The sequence below is a fragment of the Heterodontus francisci genome, chromosome 37 (assembly GCF_036365525.1).
Source record: "Heterodontus francisci isolate sHetFra1 chromosome 37, sHetFra1.hap1, whole genome shotgun sequence".
NCBI lineage: Eukaryota > Metazoa > Chordata > Chondrichthyes > Heterodontiformes > Heterodontidae > Heterodontus > Heterodontus francisci.
In genome coordinates, this window is record NC_090407.1 from 12,487,004 (window position 1) to 12,513,178 (window position 26,175).

A 26,175-nucleotide genomic window follows, 5' to 3' on the forward strand; every position below is an offset into this window, starting at 1 on the left:
GCTTCATTGGAAGCCAATAACCTTTGTCTTTGCAAAAGTCTTCACCAACCTGAGAAATGACCATGCTCTATAACAACACATTTTATCTGCCTTGTGACTACTTAACTTCAGTTTAGTGGCGAGTATTCCAAAACTCCATGCCTTCCTGAAGAAATTAAACTCTTCTCCCACCATATAGTTTATTTTGACATCCTTCTATATGGGATGTGGTTTGTACCAGTGACTTTTCCTTTTCTAAACAAGACTGATGGGGTCTCACTCACATGGGGTGAAATCCAACTTTAGAGCAGGCACAAAAATCGAGCAGTATTGAATTAACTACATGTTACACACCCGCCTGATTTTTCTTTTCATGGGGCGTATAGTGGGGGGCTGATCCACTGTTACCTGTTTTGTGCCCACACTGAGGTCAAATTTCAACCCCAAAACCTTTACAACTCTTTGACTTGCTGCAGGCTTGTAGAAATTTCTTGTTTCCCTTGGCCAACCAATTTTATTTGTTTTCAGCTCAGCCACCATGTCATTGAAATTAATATTAACATAATAAAAAGCACTCAAATGTCAACAAGGACAACTTGTACTTGCACCTCACAAAAAGGAGGGCTATGTGGGGTGGAGGGGGAAATTAGATATAAAGCAGGAATTGGGAGAACAATTTAGGGAGAAGGTAAATGAGGGGAGGTTGGTTTTGAGGAGGAGTGGGAATTAGTGAGATGGAGGGTTCTCGGAAGGAAGTGTGGAGATGTAGTCATTAAAGGTTCGGATGAGCCTGAGAGAGAGGAGGAATACACATTTGGAAAGTGGAAGTTGAGAGTTGGGACACAGAGCTGGAACAGGCTGCAGAGGCATTGTGGACAAATGTCATGGAGGAATTTGTGAAGAAAGATGGGGATTTAGAAATCAATGCGCTGGGAGATACGGAGCCTATGAACAAAGAACAAAGAACAGTACAGCACAGGAACAGGCCATTCGGCCCTCCAAGCCTGCGCCAATCTTGATGCCTGTCTAAACTAAAACCTTCTGCACTTCCGGGGTCTGTATCCCTCTATTCCCATACTATTCATGTATTTGTCAAGATGCCTCTTAAGACCAAGAACATCTCAATTCTGTATCATTAAAAATGGTTAAAAAGGTAAACGGAATCCTGGGCTTTATAAATAGAGGCACAGAGTACAAAAGCAATGAAGTTATGATGAAACTTTATAAAACACTGGTTCAGCCTCAACTGGAGTATTGTGTCCAATTCTGGGCACTGCACTTTAGGAAGGATGTGAAGGCTTTGGAGAGGGTGCAGAAAAGATTTATGAGAATTGGTCCAGGGATGAGGGACTTCAGTTACGAGGATCGTCTGGAGAAGCTGGAGCTGTTCTCCTAAAGAAAAGAAGATTGACAGGAGATTTGATAGGGGTGTTGAAAATCATGAGGGGTCTGGACAGAGTATTAGGAGAAACTGTTCCCATTGGTGGAGAGGTTGAGAACCTGATGGTATGAATTGAAGGTGATTGGCAAAAGAGCCAACGGTGACATGAGGAATTTTTTTTTTTGTGCAGCGAGTGGTTAGGATCTAGAATGCGCTGCCCGAGAGGATGTTGGAGGCAGATTCCATTGTGGTTTTCAAAAGGGAATTGGATAAGCACCTGAAGATGAAGAATTTGCAGGGTTATTGGGAAGGGGCGGGGGTGTGGAACTAGCTGAATTGCTCTTGCAGAGAGCTGGTGCGGACTTGATGGGCCAAATGGCTTTCTTCTGAGATGTAATGATTCTATAATTAAAACTAAACTACAAAATTTCACAGCAAAAACATGAAAGTCATGTGAAAGGGTGTTGTTCATTGATGGTCAGATTAAGGGCAGATCATCTTCCCTCTCCAGTCCTGTGACCACAGCAGCAAATCACAGAAAAGGGCCATAAAGTGAGAAAGGGTAACTAGAAGATTAAAACTAGCTACTCATTCTTTCTCCAGTCCTTTCCTCAGCTCTCCAGAAGGTATGTGTGCTATGGACTGCTTCACAAGCACTGACTGCTTTCTCACCCATGTAGCCATTCTTCAAGTATGCATTTAAGGGGAAGTTGATGCATTTAAGGAGAAGCTAGATTAAAAATGAGGGAGAAAGGAATACAATGATATGTTGATAGAGTTAGATGAAGCAGGGCAGCTGAAGGCACGGGTGGAGTGTAAACACTGGTAACGATCAGTTGTGCTGATAGAATTACATTGACCTGTTTCTGTGCTGCACATTCTACTATGTCTTGGCGACGGGGCTCTTAACCACCAGCAAAAGTACCGGCGAGAGCCCCACATCGCCTCATTTGGGGAAGGCCTGCCAAATCAAGTGCCCATTAGACACTTAAGTGGACAGCGGTGGGCCTTCCCCAGGATCAAGGATCCCGATGATGTCCCACCCACTGAGAGCTGTTGGCCAGTCAGAGCACTCAACCAAGGCCCTGAAACCAGACCACAGGGTAAGTCAGGGGTTTTGTGAGTTGTGGGTCACGGGGGAGGGGGTGTATGAGGGGTCAGCAGCAAGGACGAAGGGGGGGCGGTTTGCTTGGCGTGCTCCACGTGTGGCGACAGGCCCACCTACTGCTGGGCTAATTCTGCCGGTGGCATGAGGAGGCCCTTAATTGCGCATTAATTGACCACTTAAGGGTTTCAATTGGTGATGGGGTGGGAAGGCTGTTCACTGGCCTTTCCGCCCTGGACTTAATTTGGATAGAGGTGGGAAAGTGGCAGGCCCCCCTCCCCACCATCCCGCCTGATTATATGCTCTCCCCGCCTCTGAACCCGACACAGGGGAGAGCATAAAATTCCCCGCTATGAAACTAGATTGTAAGTTTTTGTAGACTATTTGGCTGTGGAAGGCAGCATGGCCAAGCTTGCTCCTCTCTCTGTGCAGCATAAAAGTTTCAGCAGGTGCTACTAATTAATGAAAGAGCAGCAAAAACCATGGCTCATCCCAGCCTCCAGTTCCACCTCAGTCCAAGGATGCAGAGGCCAATCTTAATGGTTCCATATCACCTCTGTTCAGCTCAGTAGAGACTGAAGATTTGACCTTCCAGGTCTGTGTGCCTCAGTTCCACATGTGACAATTCATTTTCTCATTTTGACACTGGAGGAATTCTGGACATAAATATATCTTTTAAAAAGCAAATGATTTTAACTGAACTTACCATCATTTATGCAGGATTTATACAGCTGCTTAGCTTTCTTAAAAGCATCACGGTCTCCATCATCAGGTCTCTCTAAAACACCTAAAAGGGCATGAAAGCAGAGCAAGAACTAGGTTAAATACAACTCTTTAATCAAAGGATCTAAATGGTCTATAAAGCACCAAGTCTCTCTTCCAGAACGACACCAGTGTATCTCACAAATCAAAACCAATTGCTGGATAGAGAAGGACATCTGTCTGCTTTAAATGAGACAGGGTAAGAGGTTACAAGGTAAAGTTAGGTCAGCTTGCCCTGTTTTGTGCTACTGATATATCTGGGTAAATTTATAGTGTTTTCATAGCAGGATTTCTGAAGACTTTTACATGTAGAATAATCACTGGATCTCTCCCTGTATATTGGTTGCACAATTGCTGAGTGCATTTAAATATCGGAAAATACACATTGTAATCCTCGGAGAACGTGCTTTACACACTAAAACACATCGATGTGGAATAGAAAAACCTTGTGTGTAACTTTTACCCAATCTATGGATTTTTAATCTGTGTACCAGCTTGGTTAGTGTTGGACTTTTACCTTTTAGAATGATTTCCAGTTCATCTCTCAGAATATCAAATATACTGTATCTAGAGCTGGTCTCTGGTATGATGTGCCTATTCAGCCAACCCCCACAGGCATATCTGTAAAAATCTTCACATGGTGAGGCAGATGGATCCATATTCTGAATTATCCGTGCAGCTTAATAGAAAAAAAAATACATTTTATCCAGTTCCCTAGGACTATGTTTCAACATGTATTTCAAAGTGATGAAGGATTTTGATAAGATAAACAGGGATAAATCAGTTCCACTGGTGAATGAGTTGGTAGCTAGAGAGCATAAATGTAAAATCATCACCAATAGATTAGCGAAAGAGAATGGAATATTTATGCAGAGGGTTGTTAGTACATGGATTTCCCAACTAGAAAGCGTATTGGGAGAATTTTTTTTATTTCATTCATGGGATGTGGGTGTCACTGACTAGGCCAGCATTTATTGCCCATCCCTAATTGCCCTTGAGAAGGTGGTGGTGAGCTGCCTTCTTGAACCACTGGAGTCCATGTGGGGTAGGTACACCCACAGTGCTGTTAGGAAGGGAGTTCCAGGATTTTGACCCAGCGACAGTGAAGGAATGGCGATATAGTTCCAAGTCAGGATGGTGTGTGACTCGGAAGGGAACTTGCAGGTGGTGATGTTCCCATGCATCTGCTGCTCTTGTCCTTCGAGGTGGTAGAGGTCGCAGATTTGGAAGGTGCTGTCAAAGGAGCCTTGGTGCGTTACTGCAGTGCATCTTGTAGATGGTACACACTGCTGCCACTGTACATCGGTGGTGGAGGGAGTGAATGTTTGTGGATGGTGTGCCAATCAAGTGGGCTGCTTTGTCCTGGATGGTGTCGAGCTTCTTGAGTGTTGTTGGAGCTGCACCCATCCAGGCAAGTGGAGAGTATTCGATCACACTCCTGACTTGTGCCTTGTAGATGGTGGACAGGCTTTGAGGAGTCAGGAGGTGAGTTACTCGACACAGGATTCCTAGCCTCTGACCTGCTCTTGTAGCCACGGTATTTATATGGCTACTCCAGTTCAGTTTCTGGTCAATGGTAACCCCTAGGATGTTGATAGTGGGGGATTCAGCGATGGTAATGCCATTGAATGTCAAGGGGAGATGGTTAGATTCTGTCTTGTTGGATTTGAACATTGCCTAGCACTTGTGTGGCGCAAATGTTACTTGCCACTTATCAGCCCAAGCCTGGATATTGTCCAGGTCTTGCTGCATTTCTACTCGGACTGCTTCAGTATTTGAGGAGTCGTGAATGGTGCTGAACATTGTGCAATCATCAGCGAACATCCCCACTTCTGACCTTATGATTGAAGGAAGGTCATTGATGAAGCAGCTGAAGATGGGTTGGGCCTAAGACACTACCCTGAGGAACTCCTGCAGTGATGTCCTGGAGCTCAGATGATTGACCTCCGACGACCACAGCCATCTTCCTTTGCGCTAGGTATGACTCCAACCAGCAGTGAGTTTTCCCCCTGATTCCCATTGACTCCAGTTTTGCTAGGGCTCCTTGATGCAATACTCGGTCAAATGCTGCCTTGATGTCAAGGGCAGTCATTCTCACCTCACCTCATGAGTTCAGCTCTTTTGTCCATGTTTGAGCCAAGGCTGTAATGAGGTCAGGAGCTGAGTGGCCTTGTCGGAACCCAAACTGAGCATCACTGAGCAGGTTATTGCTCAGCAAGTGCCGCTTGATGGCACTGTTGATGACACCTTCCATCACTTTACTGATGATTGAGAGTAGACTGATGGGGCGGTAATTGGTCGGGTTGGACTAAAGCTTTTAGCAGGAAATATTTGTGGGTGGAAACTGAAAGTAATGGGGAAAGAGCAAGGGAATGGTATGTAATAGGTAGCTCTTTCATAGAGTTGGCACAGCATGAAGCGTCAAACAACCACTTCTGTTGTAAAATTCTTTGATTTTCTGTACCGAGCATTTATATTAGTTGTTTTTGTGTGGCTTATTCCATTTTTGCTTGTCTTGTTCTTTGTGCCCGCACTGTGAGTTTTCCCCCACCCTCCAACTCCCTTCAGCTGTCAGGACAGAGAACCAGCTAAAGGTCCTGGACAACTTTCAGTACCATGGCTGGAAGGATTGGAGTTGCATTAGTAATTTGGGCAGGAAGGAGAACTCAAAAGGGACTTTCAATTACACAGCGCCTTTCACATCTTTAGGATGTCCCAGAGTGAGTCACAGCCAGTGAATTTCTTCTGAAATATCATCACTAATGTAATGTAGACAGGTACTATCCTCTGGGAAGCAATCGTTTGTCTATTATTCTGAGATTAGGCACCCTAACCAATCTCCTTCTAAGAAGGTCTCTCATTCTCTTGGAGTATGGGCACTCTGCATAATCATCCTCTCTAGATGGTCACGCATTAACCAGTTTCTCTTTGAGGCACAGTAACTCACCCCATCTCCTGCAGAGGAGAGATGGTTTCTGAGCTCAGCTACATCGCGCTCCAAGGACAATTTCTCAAACAACACCAGCGCCATGTCCAATATTTTTCTGAAGAATAATTTGCTCAGTCTGAGATGCGGCACTTTGACTGAAGTGGGGAACTTTGTCCAGTAGCCCAGCCAAGGGAAAGCTAAAATTGATTGCACTAAATATGTTACACTCCTGGCAATGGATTTAGACCACATCTAATACTTGCATCCATTAGTCAGCAGTCAGAAGCAAATGGCTCAACTGCTTTTCAGCAATTTCTACATGTAGAGTTACCTCTGCTACCCAGACCTCTGCAATCACAACATCTCACTGCAATGCGAACACAGTAATTAACGTATCCACCTACTAACTGCCTCGTCCAGGTAGTAGGGCTCTTGCCTGCTTACAGCATAGTTCAAAATTAGCCTAAAACAAAAAGGACTACTTTCTTCCAAATGAATAGGACACATTGTTTTACTCCTGAGTGTTTCTTTTCAACTCTCCCTTTTCAATTGCCAATTTTTCTTTCCTATTTCCCCATCTCTCCTAAGTTGCAGGACTGCAGCTTCAGGAAAACTGGTAACTTTCTGCTATCTGGCCCATGCACCCATTTTTCCCCTATGAATCTAGACAGACAGTGTCAGTGGGCTATTCAACTATGGGGGTTTATATTGTGGTACAATTAAATCAAATAGGCTCAAGGATCTTCTTCAGCTGAACTAATTTTGTGGTCTTGCAAATGTAAGCAACTGCAAGGTGTCAATTAAATCAAATAAAGAAGAAACATTTTGTCATTTGGTAGTACAGAACTTGAGTACTGCTGAAAATAGAGACATTTTGTCAAAGCTTTTCATCTTGCACTCATCAGGACAATTTGGAAGAATACCAATGTAAGGGAAAGCAACAAATTTATACCGTATCAGAAGACAGTGCTGATTGGTCGGCAAGTGGACTCTGATTGGTAGAGGCATTGCATGGAGAATGCACCAGTTTATAGTAACTGACAGTTAACTGCCAAGCTTTGCTTGAAATTTAAACCAGGCAGCTTGACTCTGATTGGTCAAGGCATTGCCCTGAGGAATGAACCAGCCATTCGCTTTCAAAGAGTTGAATGGCCTCCTTTAGTGCTGTAAGGCTCTAAGAGATGATGGTTATACTTAAGGATTACTACTTATCATTTAAGGGCACATTTTCCTCAACTAACTAATCTTCATGAGGAAGGAGATGAGAGTATAGAGATGCTTTACATTTGTATCTACTTTTCCACTAAAATTAATGATTGTAGGAAAATGTAGTCCATAATTATTGCCACCTTATCAACCACTTATTTCCATAAGGAATTAGAATTTTTAGTAGGATTTACCATTCAAGTGCAAATGAGGTTACTTATTACTAATATTCTTCCATTTAATGGAAGGTTCTGAGCCTCACTCACCTGCAGCCACACAGCCTGTGGTCATGCACACATTGTCCAAGTTGCTGGAGAACTGTTTGTCTGAGGACCAAGAACAGAATAAAACATCCATTTAGTTTTACTTCACCAACGAGAGGCAAAAGGCATCAAGCAAGCTACAATAAATGATTCTCCCACCACCCCCTCTACCTCCACCCCAGTACCTTTATCTGTCTTCTCTGTGAGAAAAGAGACCTTTTCAAGTAGAACATGGAGATCTCTCTGGTGTCCTGGGCCAAAATTTATTTCTTAACCAACATCACTAAAACAGATTTAGCTCATCACTATTTGCTGTGCACAAATTGGCTGCATGTTTGCAAAAATGACGACTTCAAAAGTACTTCAGGATGTGTTGAGGATGTGAAATGTGCTAAATAAATGTAAATTCTTCCTTCCACTCTATTTTATTAATACTACTGTGGTCATTGCTTCTCTGAACTTCTCTCCGTTGTTCTTCCTGAGCTTCAAATGCACCATTCCACATGCTTTCCCTTCACCCACCCTTCCTGTGTTTAAATCAAGAATTGTTGCATCATCTCCTGGTCTAGCTCATTCTTTTCCAGGGATTCAAAGATTCAGTATCACCTGAGTGACAGCAAGGCTTTCTCAGTACTGCACTGATCTGTCAGCTTAGATTATGTGAAGAGGGCAAGTTGAATGCTCAAGATACTGAGCTTTTCAACATGGCTTTAACAAGCAAGACTTCAGCAGTCAGAAGCTGAAGCGGAGTGTATATTTTGATCCAGATGTTATGTTCAACTGGAACAGTCTTGCAATCAAAATCTAGAGTACATCTTCCATTGTTTGACTGTTGGAGATTAAATTGTTTGTCGAAAGCAATAATGATCTAAAGCATTATCCGTATATATGTTAAAAATGCACTGCAAGCTCTAAGAGAAATGAGGCCAAATCATTTCATTACATATCTTGTTGCAAAGATAATAAAACTGTCACAAATGAAAACTAGAGTATTAGATATGATTAATGAAATTGCTTTTATGAATGCTGTGATGTTATGCTAAGCAAACATGTACGATAGAGAAGTTCCAAATATGACATTACTCATATACTCTACATTAACAAAACTAATAACATGTGAAACCTTTTTTCCCACACTTAATGGCCTTGGGAACTTCAATATACCAGCTATGTTTCCTTAAAACCAAGCTGATTTTGTTTTGGTGCTTACACCTTGAGTGTCAGCTTGGCTTAGTTGATGGCAAGTGAGTTGGAAAGTTGTGGGCTCAAGTTCTCATCTAGGACCTGGAGACATAGTTTAGATTGACATTTCAGTGCAGTAGTGTGGGAATACTGTGTTATTGGAGAAGGCATCTGAGTAGCTCACAATGTGAAGACTTTTATATAAAGACAAACTGTTAAAGGTTTAATGGTCATCTTTTAAATCCACCTATAAACGGCCATCAAAAATGCAAATAATGTACCAGAACTGAGTAAAGTGGGTTTAAAAATCTTCCAACTGCTGTGCCAAATGTGTCTGGCCATGAAAGATTGGTAACAGGATCCTATAGGGACTAAATTCATTAGTCAGCGAGATCACACAACACATGAATAGTGACATCCAATTTACTACTGTCCAACTGAGTTCCCGTCAGCAGATAAAGTGGCCTCTACTGTGCCAGTTCATTTAGTTTAACTTATTGCTGCAAGATTTTGAATAATGCCTTCTGCGCTCAATGTCACTGAAAATTCTGCACAGTGCAGAATATATAGAAGTGCTGACTTTTCATCTGTAGTCAGTGTTTGGAAATTAGTCTGTACAGGGCGGCACAGTGGCGCAGTGGTTAGCACCGCAGCCTCACAGCTCCAGCGACCCGGGTTCAATTCTGGGTACTGCCTGTTTGGAGTTTGCAAGTTCTCCCTGTGTCTGCGTGGGCTTCCTCTGGGTGCTCTGGTTTCCTCCCACATGCCAAAGACTTGCAGGTTGATAGGTTAATTGGCCATTATAAATTGCCCCTAGTATAGGTAGGTGGTAGGGAAATACATAGGGACAGGTGGGGATGTGGTAGGAATATGGGATTAGTGTGGGATTAGTATAAATGGGTGGTTGATGGTCAGCACAGACTCGGTGGGCCGAAGGGCCTGTTTCAGTGCTGTATCTCTAAAACATTAATTAGCTTTACTGTTTTATCTGTCAGAACAAGGGGAAATGGGAGATTGCCCTTGTATGGCAATAAATTGGGAACAACGCTCATAAGGAACAGAGAGACCTGGGGGTATATGTGTTCAAATCGTTGAAAGTGGCAACGCAGGTTGAGAAAGTGTTTAAAAGGCATATGGGATCCTGGGCTTTATAAATAAAAGGTACAGAGTACAAAAGCAAGTCAGTTATAATGAACCTTTATAAAACTCTGGTTCAGCTTCAACTAGAGTATTGTGTACAATGCTAGTAGTATTCCTGAAAAGTTAAGTCTGTTTCTCCCTGCACAAATGCTGCCAGACCTGCTCAGTATTTTCAGCATTTTCTGTTTTTATTTCAGATTTCTAGCATCCGCAGTATTTTGCTTTTGTATTAGTATTGAATTCACTGTCACGTCTCTTCCAGGAATGCCCATCTTGAAGAAGATCTGCTCTTCTCTCCAACAGGATTTCCGTTTGTCTCTTTTACCTTGTTCACCTTCATTGCTTTCTATTTCCCTTCTCATGTTTGCCAGTCTTCCACCTGATCACAGACCTTCCCTTTTGTTCTTTTTCCCCTGCCCCATTTGACCTACTTAAAACCTATTACATTTCTCACTTATACCAGTTCTGATGAAGGATCAGCGGCCTGAAATGATAACTCTGTAACTCCCTCCACAGATACCGCCAGACTTGCTGAGTATTTCCAGCATTTTCTGTTTCTATCAACTTTATTGTCGCTCCTTATAACAAGGATATAGGTTGTTTAAACACACCCCTCAGGTTGGCATGCCAGTTTCCTGACGCAAAACTCAGAGAAGGCCCTCATTCACAATCAACCAGTTGTACAGAGTTAGGAGATTTACTGTCATATCTCTTCACTCTTTTGGCTTTGAGTGAGTGGACGTGTCCCTCGGCTTACAGGCCTCACAGGCTCATAAGGGGGGAGTTCAGGAAGACATTCTAATAGAAAGGAAGGAAGGACATAACAGGAAATGGGATTAAGCTACTCTGAGACAGGATCGATTATTGATGAGGAGCAACATCTGCAGGAGCAGAGGCAGACCCTTGGGCAACAGGGGGTGTAGGGGTAAGGAATGCAGGGCATGAAGGCAATACATTCAGCAGAGGGTCTACCGCCAAAGGAGAAGCTGCCTGGACATGTCAGAGTTGTCAGTGCTGCAGAAGGCTGTGCCTGTCCAAGCGGATGGTTGCTGACTTGTGTGCCTTTGTTAAGGGTCATCTGATGGCTCACAGAAACTGTTGCCATTGACTTCCCATGGCTGTAAAACTCACAGTGGCCTTGCACTTTTTATGTAACCAGGTCCTTCCAAGCAGCAGCAGTAGTAGACATTGGTGGCATCTCACAAGCAGCAGCACATCATTACATCATGGAGGTAATGGATGCTCTATTCAAGAGGGCAGGGAATTAATTTGAATTCCAGGTGGATAGCGGCATTCAAGCTCAAAGGGCAATGGGATTTGCCTCTATCGCCCGATTCCCTCAGGTGCAGGAGATTATCCATTGTGGATGATCACCCATGTGGCCACTGAGACACTGACAGACCAGCCAGGGAGATTCCTCAACAGGAAGAGATTCCACTCAATAAACAGCTAGCTGGTATGTGACCACAGCAAGTGCTTTATCCAGGTGTGTGCATGCTATCCTGGAAGCTGCCATGCCACCTTCATCCTTTGGCAATCACAGGTGCCGCAGCTCCTCATGCAGCAATTGGAAATCTGTGGATGGCTGTTAGTGAGGTGTGGACCTTGAAGAGAGGGAAGTGCTAGAATGGCACAGCTCATTGGGAAAGGAAGAGGAGGAGGAAGATGAGGACAAGGAGGAGACTGAAGGAGAACTGGAGAATGGTCACCATGCTTTGCAGGGTTGTCGCCGTGGTAGGTTCAGGAGCTGGAGCACTGAGCAGGATGGCAGGGGCTCTGGGGCCACTCTGATCCAGACATGTTTCACCTGAGCAATACTCAGTCTGCAGGACATTTGGAGAGGAGATTCTCCTTCATCTGAGTGAGAGCAAGCATCTGCTAAGAACTAAAGTCAGCAACCTTCCAATGGCACAAACACTGCAAGGGTCCAGAGTCTCCACCTGACACACTCTTCCACAATGCACATACTCACTTTGCCACACCTTATTCTCCATCCTCCTGCCCTTTGCCATGAAGAAATGAAAACACTTAAGTCTGCCTTAGTGTAAAAACATGTCCAGTGCTTTATTAAATAACAGTTTGATGTCGCACACAACATAAACACTCAAGTGATTCACAAGTGACATTACTGACACTGTGGCCTGCGCTCATGGCCACTCTTATGAGGTGCTCCCTCTATGGCTGAGACTGAGGTAGAGGCAGTCTGCTCGCTAGTGCCTCTCTGGGCCGGAGATAACCGTGGTGCTCAGCCTCATCACGAAGGGGCCAGGGGCCACCTCCAAAGGCTGCTGCACTGGCATCACTGCAAGGGTAGCCTCTGTCACAGGACATGACTCTACAGATGCTTCATCCATCGGAGCGGCCACGGAGGCGGATGATGATGATGAAGCCCCACGAGGGGTGGTCCCCTCATCACCATCTGTTGCCACTTCAGCCCTTTCATGGCATTCTTGATCACTAGGGGAACCACCTGCTGGGGTGCAGTTGGCATTCACTCCATGCTTTGTTGCGCCATTTGCCCCAATGACTAGTCAATGCTACAGTCTGCGGCATGCATTCTGTGCATATCAGTGCTGTCAAGAAACCTACATGCCAAATGAGAAATATTAATTTCATCAGTTGGAAACTTACTTTAGACTTTTAAATGGGAAAAATCCTACAAGTTAACTTTTTAAAAAACTAGCAGCCAAGATGGCCACTGCAATTTACATGTGAAATACCAGGAGATTGAACTGGAGACAAAAAGTTTAACAAGAAGCCAGCCAGGACAATGGCTTGTTTTAAGTGATTGAATTACCTAAAATGGCCAAGGCGATTCTCACACATTGACTTTGAAAGAGCCAATACCCCTCCAAGTGTGAATTGGCATCCTGGGGCATATAGAACTTTGAATTTCATTAGAAGGTTCCAGAAAACTTCATTAAAAAAAACAAACGGGATTGAGCAAACCATGTGACCATCTGTCCATTTCTGAAGAATCTAGGAGTTGTTACAGAGACAAAGGGACAAGAAGCAACAGAGTGTGCAGCAGCAGAAAGCTAAGTGCTTCCCTTTCCCTCTCTCTCCCCAGAAAACTTCAAGTCTGAAAACTGTCTGCAACTGGGGGAATCCTCCAAGCGCACTGACTGCTACAGCCAGTGACAAGGGGAAGAGAGCTAACTTCAGATTCTGTCTTCAGGAAACCCTGAACAAAGCAGGCCAACCAAAGTGCACTTTGACCAACCAAGAACTTAAAGAGTACAACTCCAGTTGGACAATCACTGAATCATCCAACCTCAAACTGTGTATTTAACTTTTATTTATTCTGGACTTTAATCCAACCACCAAATCAATATTTTCCTCTGTAATCTATGTGTGGCTGTGTGATTCTCATGTGAATGAGTGGGTGAATACATAGTGTATTTTTTAGTATTTTTAAATAGAGTTGGAGTGTTAAGTATAATAAACTTACCTCTTTCTTGTTTAAGTTCAAGAAAACCTGTCTGATTGGTTCTTTCACGATCACAGTAAAGGTAAAAGATAAAGCACTCACGGAGGTGGTAAGCACAACCACTGTTTAAAAAAGAATAAATCCTGTTGCGGTCAAATAACAGGAAGGGCAAGAGAGGGAAACCTGAGACCTCCTCCTCACCTGACCATAACACTGTGCTGTTCCTGCATCCACTCAGTGATGCTGTATATGGCTCTCCATGAGGTTGGCCACTCCCTCAATGGAGGAGCTCATGTGCTCAAAAGTACTGAGACATTATGGAGCACATGTAATGAATGGACTCCTCCATTCTCATCCCATGGCATGGCAGTGCCCCAGGAAACTCTGACATGGAGTTACAGAGTCATTTACGGCATAGAAGGAGGCCATTCGGCCCATCAAGTCTATGCCGGTACATGTGGCCGCTCATCTCACACTGGTTCTCCAGGTAGAGCGCCTGCCTTGTGACTCCCTAGGCTCTGCATCTCCGCCCTGCTGAGCAGGGCTCCACCTGTCCTCCATCCTCCGAGGGGGAATGGCTACAGCTGACTCTGCCTCCCCCATATCCTCTTGCTTTGATGTGATCCGCGCTTCACCCTGTGCCAACATCTCCAATAATCGGGCCCCTAATTGGGCAGCGAATACCAGCTGTACCCCCGCTGGTGGTTCCCCTAGTGATCAAGGGCCAATTAGTTACCTTTCCAATTAAAATCGCAACGCATGCGCGTTGCTGACACAGTGCAGGGTCGGGACCCAGAAGTGAATGCAATATCGGGGTCCCAACCCCAGAATGGAAATCCTGACAATAGTGTGTAAACAGTTGGAATTCATGACAAATCAGTGATTTCTAAATGATTCAATCTGCAAAGACTGCAACAGTGCACCCTGTGGAGCAGCAAGTTATCACTGACAGCAACATCTGGATTTCCGTGTTTAACTGCGTGCGTTGGTGTCAGTTTTACACAATAACAACAGCAAGAGCTGACAGCTCACCATTATTACTACCGCAAATTCCGGGCCATATCTCAATCCAAAGGAAATGCACCCAATTGAATCGAAGGTAATACAAAGAAAGATTTTCTAAATCCATGCAAATAGTTATTTATTCTATTGACACCAACTTAGAAAATGAGTAAAATTGACTTAATAGACAAAATAAAATCTGACACCTCAAAAACACCCTTTAACATATAGTTATAATGAAAGTGCAGTGGGGTAATTTCTCATCACAACTTATGCCACAGACGTACCTAACATTCCAACACTTGTATAGCGGAAGATCACAGTGAAAATTGCAGGGATTCTCTCTTATTTCCTGCACAGAAATTATGAGGATATGTACTGGTACACTTGGTAATTAAATTGTTTATATCGTTGTTTTCAGATCAATGTGACAATATTCCCCCTCCGCCAACTCACCCCATCTGAGGCACTCTTCTTCTCCCCTTCCTCTACTTCATATCGCCACTCTTCAATCCATCTCCCAGCCCATTAACATTGGCCCTTTTCCCCACTGCCTGCTCTTACTCATATTAGTTCACACTAGCAGCTTGTTCTTCCTCCTACTTCCCAAGTCACGCTAGCAATAGACATGAGAGGTTAGAAATTTCTGCTTACATCAGAATTTCAATCTCCCAGAACTGAAAGTGTCAGGTAGGGATGAGGGGCTACGTGGCCACATTGATTTTAAATTGCAAAAGTGGTGAAGTGGGCACTGAGTCTGAAATGCTGACTGCATAAGATGTGGTTTCTCATTGTATTTGACAGGAAACAGAACTGACCCAAACATCACAAACATATACTCAGGGGGGGAAAAAAACAAAAGAGCATCCTGCTGCTCAAAAATGATGCTGGCTGTCACCAGGGATCGGGAATAATTATCACATTTGGAACATTTATAACAGCTGCTTGTTGCTTTGTCAATTGTAAGTGACATGATGTGTTTATGATGGAATGAAGTGCCTTTTTTCTTTACATTCTTCCCATTCCTTCTGAATTATACTGAGGTGCAGTGCCATGGGCTTTGGAAGCACCCCTCCCCCCGCCCCCAGTACCTTGTTCAAGTAGCCATTCTTTACCACAGAGTTTGGACTACCAACAATGGCAGCACATTTGAGCATGGAGGGCCAACGACATCCTCACCCAAAGTCCATATACATGGACTTTCTAGCAGGAATCCCAGTTGACATGGACATAGAAACAGGTATAGATCATTCAGTCCCTCGAATCTGTTCCGCCATTCAGTTGGACCATGGCTGATGTGTACCTCAACCTCACTTACTGCCTTTGATCCACATCCCCTGATACCCTTACCTAACAAAAATGTATCAACCTCGGTACCATTCTCAACCAGGGCCATCCTCTATCCCAAATGTAGAAACTTCATTTTCAAACTGGCTAGTATCTGTCAAATTGACACTGACAAGCAACCAAACTTGGCATTGTCCGGTTTGTTTGACTCAGTATAAAAACATTTACCTAGTGAAAAATCACCAGAGAGTTCTGGAAAAAGATCATGTCCCTTTAATAACAGCACTTGCAAAGGAATTAATGATATATTGTCCTCCAGAGTTTGGGGACATACAATATATTTAAAGGGATAATAATTTCCTTCTTCTGAAAGGAAGACAGGCAAAGTCAGAAATATTGGAGATCCATTCTGCCGACTGGAAATGCCAACCAGATGTTTGGGGCCCCTCCCGCTGCTGCTCTACTGGAAGGAATTTCACACTTTATGAAACATCTGTCTAGTTTCTGAATTCATTGTGTCAACAGGTGGCTCTAGTGAAAGTAGGGACTTAGAATTACTCTTTAAAAGCAGGTAATTATGCTACGAATCACCAGGATAAATAGACACTAATTAATTTTCCCTGTGGCCTGCATGAAGAATGTTTTGCTTATGAGTAGGAAAAAAAAGAGCAGAAGAGTGGGAAGGGAGGGTTTACTTAAGTCCTTTAAATAAAAATCCCTTTAAATATCATGGCACTGTGTGTGAAAACCCCAGCAGAAAGAAAAGGGCTGTCAGTCACTCTTCTACACACTGAGACAGTGTGGGTGTGAGTGCCCTATGAGCGATGTGTTGTATTTCTGGAATGGCCCACTGAAAACCAGGTTCTCTCTCTGTCTTTTTCACTTCCCTGTTAGATTTTCAGTTCTGTGGTAAAATCACACATGATTAGTAGCAGCACAGTGCTTGTTCTCCACTCACATCCTAAAAGTGCTTCATATTCATGACTGTGTTCAGAATATTTTGTACTTGAAACATAAATGGAAAAAACAGCACAATGTGCAGATGCCTGCCCAATATAAATGCTGTCAAATAAAGTCATTTATGCTATAAAGCTCAAATCCTGTGGAACAAGCAGTTATACGGCGTTGTAAAACAGATTGTAAAAACTTGTGTTGGTGCAAAAGTTTGAGGAGTCCATCTTTATTCACAGTTTCACATCAGGGTTGCAGTGAGTGCATGCATGATAGCACACCAGCTGGAGTGCATCACATGCAATTAACAACCCAGCAGGAGTGCATTACATTGCAGGCCAACACCCCAGCAGGAATGCATTGCACACAGGATTCCTTCACCCTAATGATGCAAGCTGAACTGTATGTGCTAGTGTACAATGTCACTTGAGCTCTATTGCATGTTTCATCAGACCAATTTATTGTATTCTTGGTGGGGGGGGTCTTTCATTTATATTTTTTTAATGTGCTTTAGATCAGTTTAATGCAATCCCTTCCAGATATAAATGTCAGCAGCATGGGTAACTTGAATTTATCAACACTTCAACGCTTGGTCAAGGTATCCTTACTGAAGAAAGTCCAAACTGGTCCCTAAAACACTCTCATTGTTAATACTGCCTAATCTTAGAGGGATGAAAACACTATAATAACTAAATTATAGTGTTCCAATTGGGATAGATTAAATGCACTTCTGACATATATTGTGCTGGCACTGTGTGTTTGAGTGTTAGTATACTCCACTTTGGAGTCTAGGGTTATAGGGTTGGACCATACAGTTTCCCTGAGTTCATAATTGCTGCCTTGACATTTTATTTAGAGATACAACACTGAAACAGGCCCTTCGGCCCACCGAGTCTGTGCTGACCAAGAACCACCCATTTATACTAACCCTACAAGTAATCCCATATTCCCTACCACCTACCTACACTAGGGGCAATTTACAACAGCCAATTTACCTATCACCTGCAAGTCTTTGGTGGTGGGAGGAAACCGGAGCACCCGGCGAAAACCCACGTGGTCACAGGGAGAACTTGCAAACTCCGCACAGACAGTACCCAGAATTGAACCCGGGTCCCTGGAGCTGTGAGGCTGCGGTGCTAACCACTGTGCCACTGTGCCGCCCACAATGTTTGGACACAGAATGCAGACTAGCTGTTGCCCCACTCAGGAGGAAGTGTCACTTGCAGCCTCTTCTAAATCAATGCCTCAGAGTTGCATCAGTGAAAAGTGCTTTGGGAAACTCAGAGGTGGGGGGAGGGGGGGGGCAGGGGTGGAAATTAGAGCTTTAGTGACCTCAAATATAGAAAATTTGTCAATATTTCTTGTAACAAAATATAGGCCATTCCTTAAATAAAAGCAAAATACTGCAGATGCTGGAAATCTGAAATAAAAACAAGAAATGTTGGAAATACTCAGCAGGTCTGGCAGAACCTGTGGAGAGAGAAGCAGAGTTAATGTTTCAGGTCAGTTCGGATGAAGGGTCACTGACCTGAAACGTTAACTCTGTTTCTCTCTCCACAGGTGCAGCCAGACTTGCTGAGTATTGCTAGCATTTCTTGTTTTTATTACAGGCTATTCCTTGTTATTGTTCTTTAGTCTACTTCTTATCATTTGAAGTGATTTTGCATTAAAGTCATTTGAATTCAGCCAGGTCATTAACACAGCAAATGTAGAAACTTAATGCAAAAAAGGTTAATTTACAAGATAAATTGAATTGATCAACTTTGAATTAAGAATGAACTATATAAACTGAAAAACTGCTAAGAAGAACTTAATATCACCTGCAGCTCCGAATAACACAGATGCTACTGTAATCATTGTCTTACTGTTATCATTAACAACATTACTAAAAGTAGCAGAAACATCCATAGTGTTAATATAGTTTAGCACAGAGACAAACACATATCACTTGGAGTCACTGAGGTAGATTTTAACTTCAAGAAGACTTCAAGCAGCCTGCTGGGGGAGTGCACTACCCAGCAGTCCTGACTTTAGTTTAGTTTAGTGATACAGCACTGAAACAGGCCCTTCGGCCCAGCAAGTCTGTGCCGACCATCAACCACCCATTTATACTAATCCTACACTAATCCCATATTCCTACCACACCCCCACCTGTCCCTATATTTCCCTACCTATACTAGGGGCAATTTATAATGGCCAATTTACCTATCAACCTGCAAGTCTTTTGGCTTGTGGGAGGAAACCGGAGCATCCGGAGGAAACCCACGCAGACACAGGGAGAACTTGCAAACTCCACACAGACAGTACCCAGAATTGAACCCGGGTCGCTGGAGCTGTGAGGCTGCGGTGCTAACCACTGCGCCACTGTGCCGCCTTAGGAAGGACATTCTTCTGTTTTTCTCTTTTTCCTTTCTAAAGCTATCACTGATATGCTAATTAACATTATGGCTAAAACAAACAGACACAAATGTGATCACTAACACTATAATTTGCACTTACACCCTTAATGCCACAATCATTGTGACTTAAGCTACCATTTTTCAGTAACATAGCCAATGTCCCTAACACTACAGTAACACGACAACTAACACTGTCATTGACAGTTTTAAACAAAGATGACTCACGGTTTCGGTAAAAGTGTCAAAATTAATTATTTCAGATTTCCAGCATCTGCAGTATTTTGCTTTTATCAAAATTAATTACATCTGCTTAATACCAAACATATCATCTTAAGTCCAACATAATTTTTAATGAGCACTGGCAAAAAGGTGTGAATGGGACATTTCAACTGGAACTGGGAAACCTAGATTTGAAAATAGGAATACAGTTACACAGCAAGAAACTGTCTTTGAGCACTATCTTTATCAGGTGCAATGTGGCATTAGCAAAGCCGAGTTGCTACTGTTGGTTCTCCTGTCGTGCTCACCCAGCAACAATGGAGCGAAGGTTTCAAAATGCCAGTTGGATTTCAAAGCGAGGAGAAACCTGGGAATCCTGTAGCTTTGCACCAAACTGCAGCAGGTCTGAAACCCAGGTGGTGAGACTATCTCCTAGCTTCACTACAGCCCATAGTTAGATCTCCATTCTGACTGCAGAGTCTGAGTTTCTGCTTTGATGCACAAACAAACATACTTTACTTTGATCCAGAAGCAGTGATATCACTAGCTCTTGGAAAACTTTGGTCACTGAAACCATTCCAGGGTAACATTAACAGCCCATATCAAGACTAATACTTTTGCCCATTCCCCGCCCCCCGCCCCCCCTTCCCCTCACGTCGGTGATGAGTTAATATGCATTATGGCTCCACAGCTGCCAGCCACCCTTAGGTACCCCACTACCTTGCTCAATTGACTATTCACAACCTCAAGATATCCCAAAGCATTGTACAGCCAATTCACACATGGCAAGATCTCACAAACAGCAATGTGATAACAAGAAGAATGCCTATCCTGCTCTTTGAAATAATGCCCATGGGATCTTTTACATCCAACTGAAAGAGCAGATAGGGCCTCAATTTAATGTCTCATCAGAAAGACAACACCTCTAACAGTGCAGCACTCCCTCCATACTGCATGAGAGTATCAGCCCAGATTTTTGTGCTCAAATCTCTGGAGTGGGACTTGAAAACACAACCTTTTAAATCAGAGGCTGAGGTGCTACCAACTGAACCACAGCTGACTAAGAGGGACATCACAATCTATATTATTGCAGTCCAAACTCTATACATGACACTTTACAGAAAAAGTCATTGACACCAGCTTTGAAGCTAATTGTAGTGCCTCTAGTGCTAACACAATCGGAGTTAGTTCACCAAATATAGTCATAGAGTCATAGAGTTATACAGCACTGAGGACCTCCTGTCCCACACCAATACACTCTTAACCGCACTCTGATGTGGCCTAGCAAACCACCCATTGTATCAAACCGCTAAAAAGAAAATTACTGCAGTTCAAGAAGGTGGCCTACCACCACCTTCAGGGAAATTGGGATGGGCAGTAAATGCCAGTCTTGCCAACAATGCCCACACCCTGAGAATTCTTAATAAAATTAAAAGGTATGGTTTAGCTACAAGGCTGCCATTATCACTTGAATCATCAAGTGTAGCCCTTTGGGGGGGGGGGGGCGGCAGGGTCTGCTGTACAATAACCAGGTTGTTTAGAATGGGTCATCTTACCTCTTTGGGTTGTATACAACACAACCAACGCCACCACTGCGCATGCCATGAGAAGGAGCAGCACAGTTAATGCAATTTCAATGAAAGTCCAACTTTTCTTGACTGATTTTGTCGACTTCTCGACGATGTCCATCTGGCTTTCCGACTTGCCCATTATGGTGACTCTATACGAGAGAAGATAGCGAGTGCTGTTACTGAAACGCACAAAAAGCACCGACTGTACCAGAACAAACTGGGATCGGACCGAACGAAAATAAACTACTTTACATCTGCACTTTCGCCTGATCTTCCATCTCCCCTTCTCTTATGGATGTCCTATGGATAAATCCCCCAATTTCTTATCGGTGGGCCGGGTCTTCCTTAAAGCAATATATTGATCCGCGGAACCTAGGATATGGAAAACTGGGTTGCAGATGCCATTAAATGTTGGATTCTCTCAAACCGAATGTGAGGGAGTAGGGCAGAGCGGCTTAACTCTGTAGCGGAGTCTTAGAAAGTCGCTGTTTTGTGACTCAAGGCAAGAGGGAGCGAAGGTGGACTCGGGGTACAGGAATCAAGGAGAATACTTCGGCTAGCAAATATTTATCAGCCTAATGACGGAAACTCCCCCTAAGGAGTCATTCCTGACATTGTTCCTGCAAAAAATAAATGTGGGTGGGAGCATGTAATAGATTCAGCACATAGGAATTGCTCCGTGGACCCTTGCCGTGATCTTCTCGAGCTTCATCCAATCTCGGCCACCAGTTAGCAGAAGCTGTTGGCCGACCGGACAGCACGGAGAGAGAGATGGAGTAGTGAACTCCCCAGCCCTGACCCCAAGCATCCACGCTTGTCAATTTTAGTTCCGTTTCATTCATTCAGCATCTTGAACCATCTCCCCCCACCTCCCAAGCTGCACTCGAGCCATTGCCGTGTGCTCGAAGAGACCACTGCAATGCAGTTTCAGTAACTTTTAATAGAGAATCAGCAGGCGATCTAAACTGCGGCAATTTATAGAAGGATCGAGGTGTGAATTTTAAAATAAAAATGATAATACAGTTTTGAATGTTGATCAATTGTCCGGGTTCTGTTAGTTTTGCAGCTTAATTGTGAGCAGCGCATGTACATGGAGTCAATTTCAGTCGTGAGTCCCAAAATAAGTGAAAGTAAATGGGTTTCACCCTCCGTTTAAATGATGGCTAGAGGAATTTTACAGGAACCCGTTACACCTCGAAATGACACCGCGATATTATGGACAAATATGCTAAATATGGTCTCAAGAATATCAAAGTATCATTTCATAACATGTGTGACCTACTTGGAATTGTAAATCCAAACCCATTTTTAGAATTAAACATTTCGCTCTGGACCCTCAAGGCTCCCCCAGTAGTTCAGCTGTTAACTTCTTTGTTCAATGTGTTATTGAGCCTCAAAGATCAGGAAGGACCCAATTCCTGATTTGTGTTGTCAGCTTACCTCTGTCAAAGTTGTGATAGAAGTTCTACCAGTCCCCAGGTTGAGCAGGAAAAAAAATCAACCAGGTGGAGGATATCTAACCTATTCAGCCATAGTGGTCTTCCTAGGCTTGCCCAGATTTGAGCACATAATCTGGGCTGACACTCCAGTGCAGTACTGAGGGAGATGCTTTCTTTCTGATATGTTAAACTGAAATTCCGTCAGCCTTCTCAGCTGGATGTAAAATATTGCATGCCATTATTTTGGAGAAGAAGAGGGTAGAGCTCCCTGGTGTAATGTCGGAAGCATGACTGCCAATTTGCACAGCAAGACCTCACAAACAGTGATGAAATAAATAACCAGCTCATCTGTTTTAGGTGTTGGTTGAAGGTTAAATGTTGGCTTGCAGAACTCCCCTATTCTTCTTTGAATAGTGTCACAGAAAGAAAGGCTTGCATTTATATAGCACCTCTCACACCCTCAGGATGTCCTGAAGCACTTTACAGCCAATGAAGCATTTTATAGGAAATAGGATCATTTACATCCACCTGAGATGGGAGACAGGGCTTTCATCCTAATGGTGGCACCTCAGAGTGCAGCATTCCCTCAGTGTTGGACTGGAGTGTCCTCCTAAATTATGTGCTGAGATCCCTGGAGTGGGACTTGAACTCACAACCTTCTGACACAGAGGCAAGAGTGCCACCATTGAACCATAACTGGCACTGAACAGGAAGAAACAGGTCCAAATTTCACACTGCGACATCTTACAATGTAAAATATAATAGAAAAGCATGAAAATCCAGATGTTTTATACTACTGTCCATTTTTGTTTGGGTGTAATTTCTCAAAATAAATGCTTTATAACATTTGGTCTATAAGCCTGGCTAATATGGGAAAGAGGATTTCCTTGAACATTAATTTACAGTTTGAAAGAGATAACATGCATTTATAATGTCCCTGGTTATCCAAAATGCTTTACAATCAATGAATTATTGTTGCTATCCAATCATTCATGTTAAGTAGGTAAACATGGCAGCCAACCTGTGCAGCAGCAAGATCCCACAAACAGTAAGGGATAGTGGTTAATTTTCTGGACTCGTAATTCTAGGTTAATGATCTAGAGACAAGAATTCAAACCCCAGCAATGGCAGCTGGAGAATTTAAATTCAAATAATTAAACTAAACTTAGAATTAAAAAGGTAGTATTAGTAATGATGACCATGAAACTACTGGATTGTGTAAAAATTCATGATTCACTGACAGAATTTAGGGAAGGAAATCAGCCATCCTTACTTGGTCTGGACAATATGTGACTCCAGACACACAGCAATGTGATTGACTCTAAACTGCCCTCTGAAATGGCCTAGAAAGCACTCAGTTGTATTCAGGAAGGTGGCTCACCACCACCTTCTCAGGGGCAATAAATAGTGGTCTTGCCAGTAACATCCACATCCTGTGAATGAATAAAAATGAATTAGGTTTTTGGTTGTCGATTATTGACCAGCATATTGCAGGAACTTCCTGCTCCTCTACAAGTAGTGCCTTAACATCACAGACCTGAAATGTTAACTCTGTTTCTCTCTCCACAGATGCTGCCAGACCTGCTGAGTATTTCCAAAATTTTGTTTTTATTTCAGATTTCCAGCATCTGCAGTATTTTTTTTGTATTAATGTTTTATCTGTAATACCCACTTGAGCAGACAGATGGATCCTTGGTTTAACAGCTCATCTGAATGATGGCACCTCCAACAATGCAGCACTTCCTCAATATTTTACTGAGGTATTAACTCAGATTATGTTTTCATATCTTGGAGTGGGGTTTAACCAACAATTTTCATAACTGAATCAAGATTAATTTACATTATTTTTTTCCTCTGTCCTCCTCTGCCAAAGGTTCTAACTCAGTTTGGAATTCCACCAGATAACTAGCTTCCAGTACCTCATCCACATGGCCATTCTTCATATGGGAGGCTAGACAGTGAGTATCAGTGGGTTATTTGATTATGGGTATGAGTATGGCAGCCGAGACGGATACCTGAAGTCGACATGCAACTATTCCCAATAGCAGTCACTGGTTAATGATGAGGAATAATACCTGAGCTGATTTTCTATTCCATAGTCCTGAAACACTCCCAATTTGGCTATCAATAACCCTACAGAGATTGGGGATTAAGTTTGGGACCTTCCTGGTAATTTTATTTGACTAAAGTTTTTGGACTGTTGATAAATCATTGAAGACCATTGAAAGGAGATGGGGGCCAAATGAGGAAGAGGTTCTCTGGTCACTCTGTGTAGTGACATTGTAAACATGTCCTCTTTGAACACATTTAGGATATTTGCACATACAATGAATGAAGCAATTCTATACCCTTGGTTATTATTTCCATAGAGAAGACTGCAGGTCAGGAGGAAAATGTGTAGGAGACAGACAGACGCAAACATTAAATGAATTTGCATAAGTGATCTCGGTCACCATGCTAGAGCTATATAGACAAGAGTCATTAAAACAACACTGTTAAACCATTCCAGAAGCTAAAATTTAACCTCGAGAAGTTTAATGAAAATGTTTATAGATACTTTAAATTGGCTTGTAACTGCAATAATTTATGACCTCAGTAAACATAAAAGAAATCTGCATCTGGGATGGGAAAGATCCCATTGCAGTTTTACAACTTTTTCAGACGTGTTTTAGAAAGTAAAAGGTCATGTTAAATGTTGAATGCATTTGTAGGCTGCTGGTATAGATATATTAAAATTTGAAGGATTCGAGAGATGAAGATATATCCTGAAGTAAAAAGTGTCTCTATATTCTACAATTAAGGTTACGTATGTGACTCAAGGCTCAATATTTAGAGTAAAGTCCTTGTGACGTACTCAGGTATCTATTTTAATGGTAATGTTTTACATTTTAAATAAATTTATTAATGCACATGATGAAATAACTAACAGATGCCACATGAACATGTTAAGTGCTCTTATTCAATTCTATCTGGTCATGTTTCCCAAAATTAAAGTCTATGTCCTCAAATTATTCTGTGAGATATTAGCCTATGACCACGGTCTTAAATTTCTTCCTCCACTACTTTTCTAGAGACATTCAGCCATTTCCAATTGTAGGCACATTTTAGAAAGTGGGCTGGTTATACAAACATTTGTGCATTTACGAGTTGTTGATAATATGCTATTGTCACAGTTTCCAGCGTGATATCAACCTGGCCAATGCTAATATAGCAGAGGAAGGAATCTCAAATATGTGTATTCAGTGTTCATATGCAAGAGCCTACAATGTAATTTTAGAACCCTTGGTTCTTTTTGACTCTTCCTCAGGCTCAGATTTATGGGCACCTTCTGGTCTATCCTTCATATGGAAACCTAGATAGTGAGTTGACAGGGTATTTGACCATTGCAGGAAATTGTAGCCAAGGCCAACGCATCTCTGGATGGAAATCCACACAACCGAACCTTCTAGCAACAGTTAGTGATAGCAATCAGATTGGAAACCCAGTCTGATTTTCTCCCTGCCCAACTCCAGCACACTGAGGCCAATTGTAATGTTCCTGTCATCAACTTGGCTGTAGTCTACTAACTCAGCAACCCCACATTGAGCACGTGCATTTATCAACTCAGTTGTTAAAAATCATTTTTGGGATGTGGGCGTCACTGGCAAGATCAGCATTTATTGCACATTCCTAATTGCACTTGAGAGGAGGTGGTGAGCCGCCCTCTTGACCGTTGCAGTCCATTTGGTGTAGGTACACCCACAGTGCTGTTAGGAAGGGAGTTCCAGGATTTTGACCCAGCGACAGTGAAGGAATGGCGATATAGTTCCAAGTCAAAATGGTGTGTGGGTTGGAGAGGAACTTACAGGTGGTGGTGTTCCCATGCATCTGCTGCCCTTGTCCTTCTAGGTGTTCAAAGTCACAGGTTTGGAAGTTGCTGTCAAAGGAGCC

The 26,175-nt window shown here is 42.9% G+C and overlaps 1 protein-coding gene across 5 annotated transcripts in view; it reads right to left on the reverse strand.

Moving 5' to 3' along the window:
- Positions 1–26,175, reverse strand: part of mmel1 (membrane metallo-endopeptidase-like 1) — a 96,830-nt gene that overhangs the window by 38,936 nt on the left and 31,719 nt on the right. For 3 of the 5 annotated variants that reach the window (XM_068017125.1, XM_068017127.1, XM_068017128.1), the window contains 4 exons: positions 20,792–20,955; positions 7,629–7,688; positions 3,745–3,906; positions 3,172–3,252 (listed from right to left, as the gene is read on the reverse strand). In XM_068017125.1, coding sequence (XP_067873226.1) covers positions 3,172–3,252; positions 3,745–3,906; positions 7,629–7,688; positions 20,792–20,955 — 467 coding nt within the window. Of the gene's footprint in view, positions 1–3,171; positions 3,253–3,744; positions 3,907–7,628; positions 7,689–20,791; positions 20,956–21,058; positions 21,491–26,175 lie in introns of those variants that run through there. The other 2 variants (XM_068017126.1, XM_068017124.1) reach the window with 1 other exon arrangement.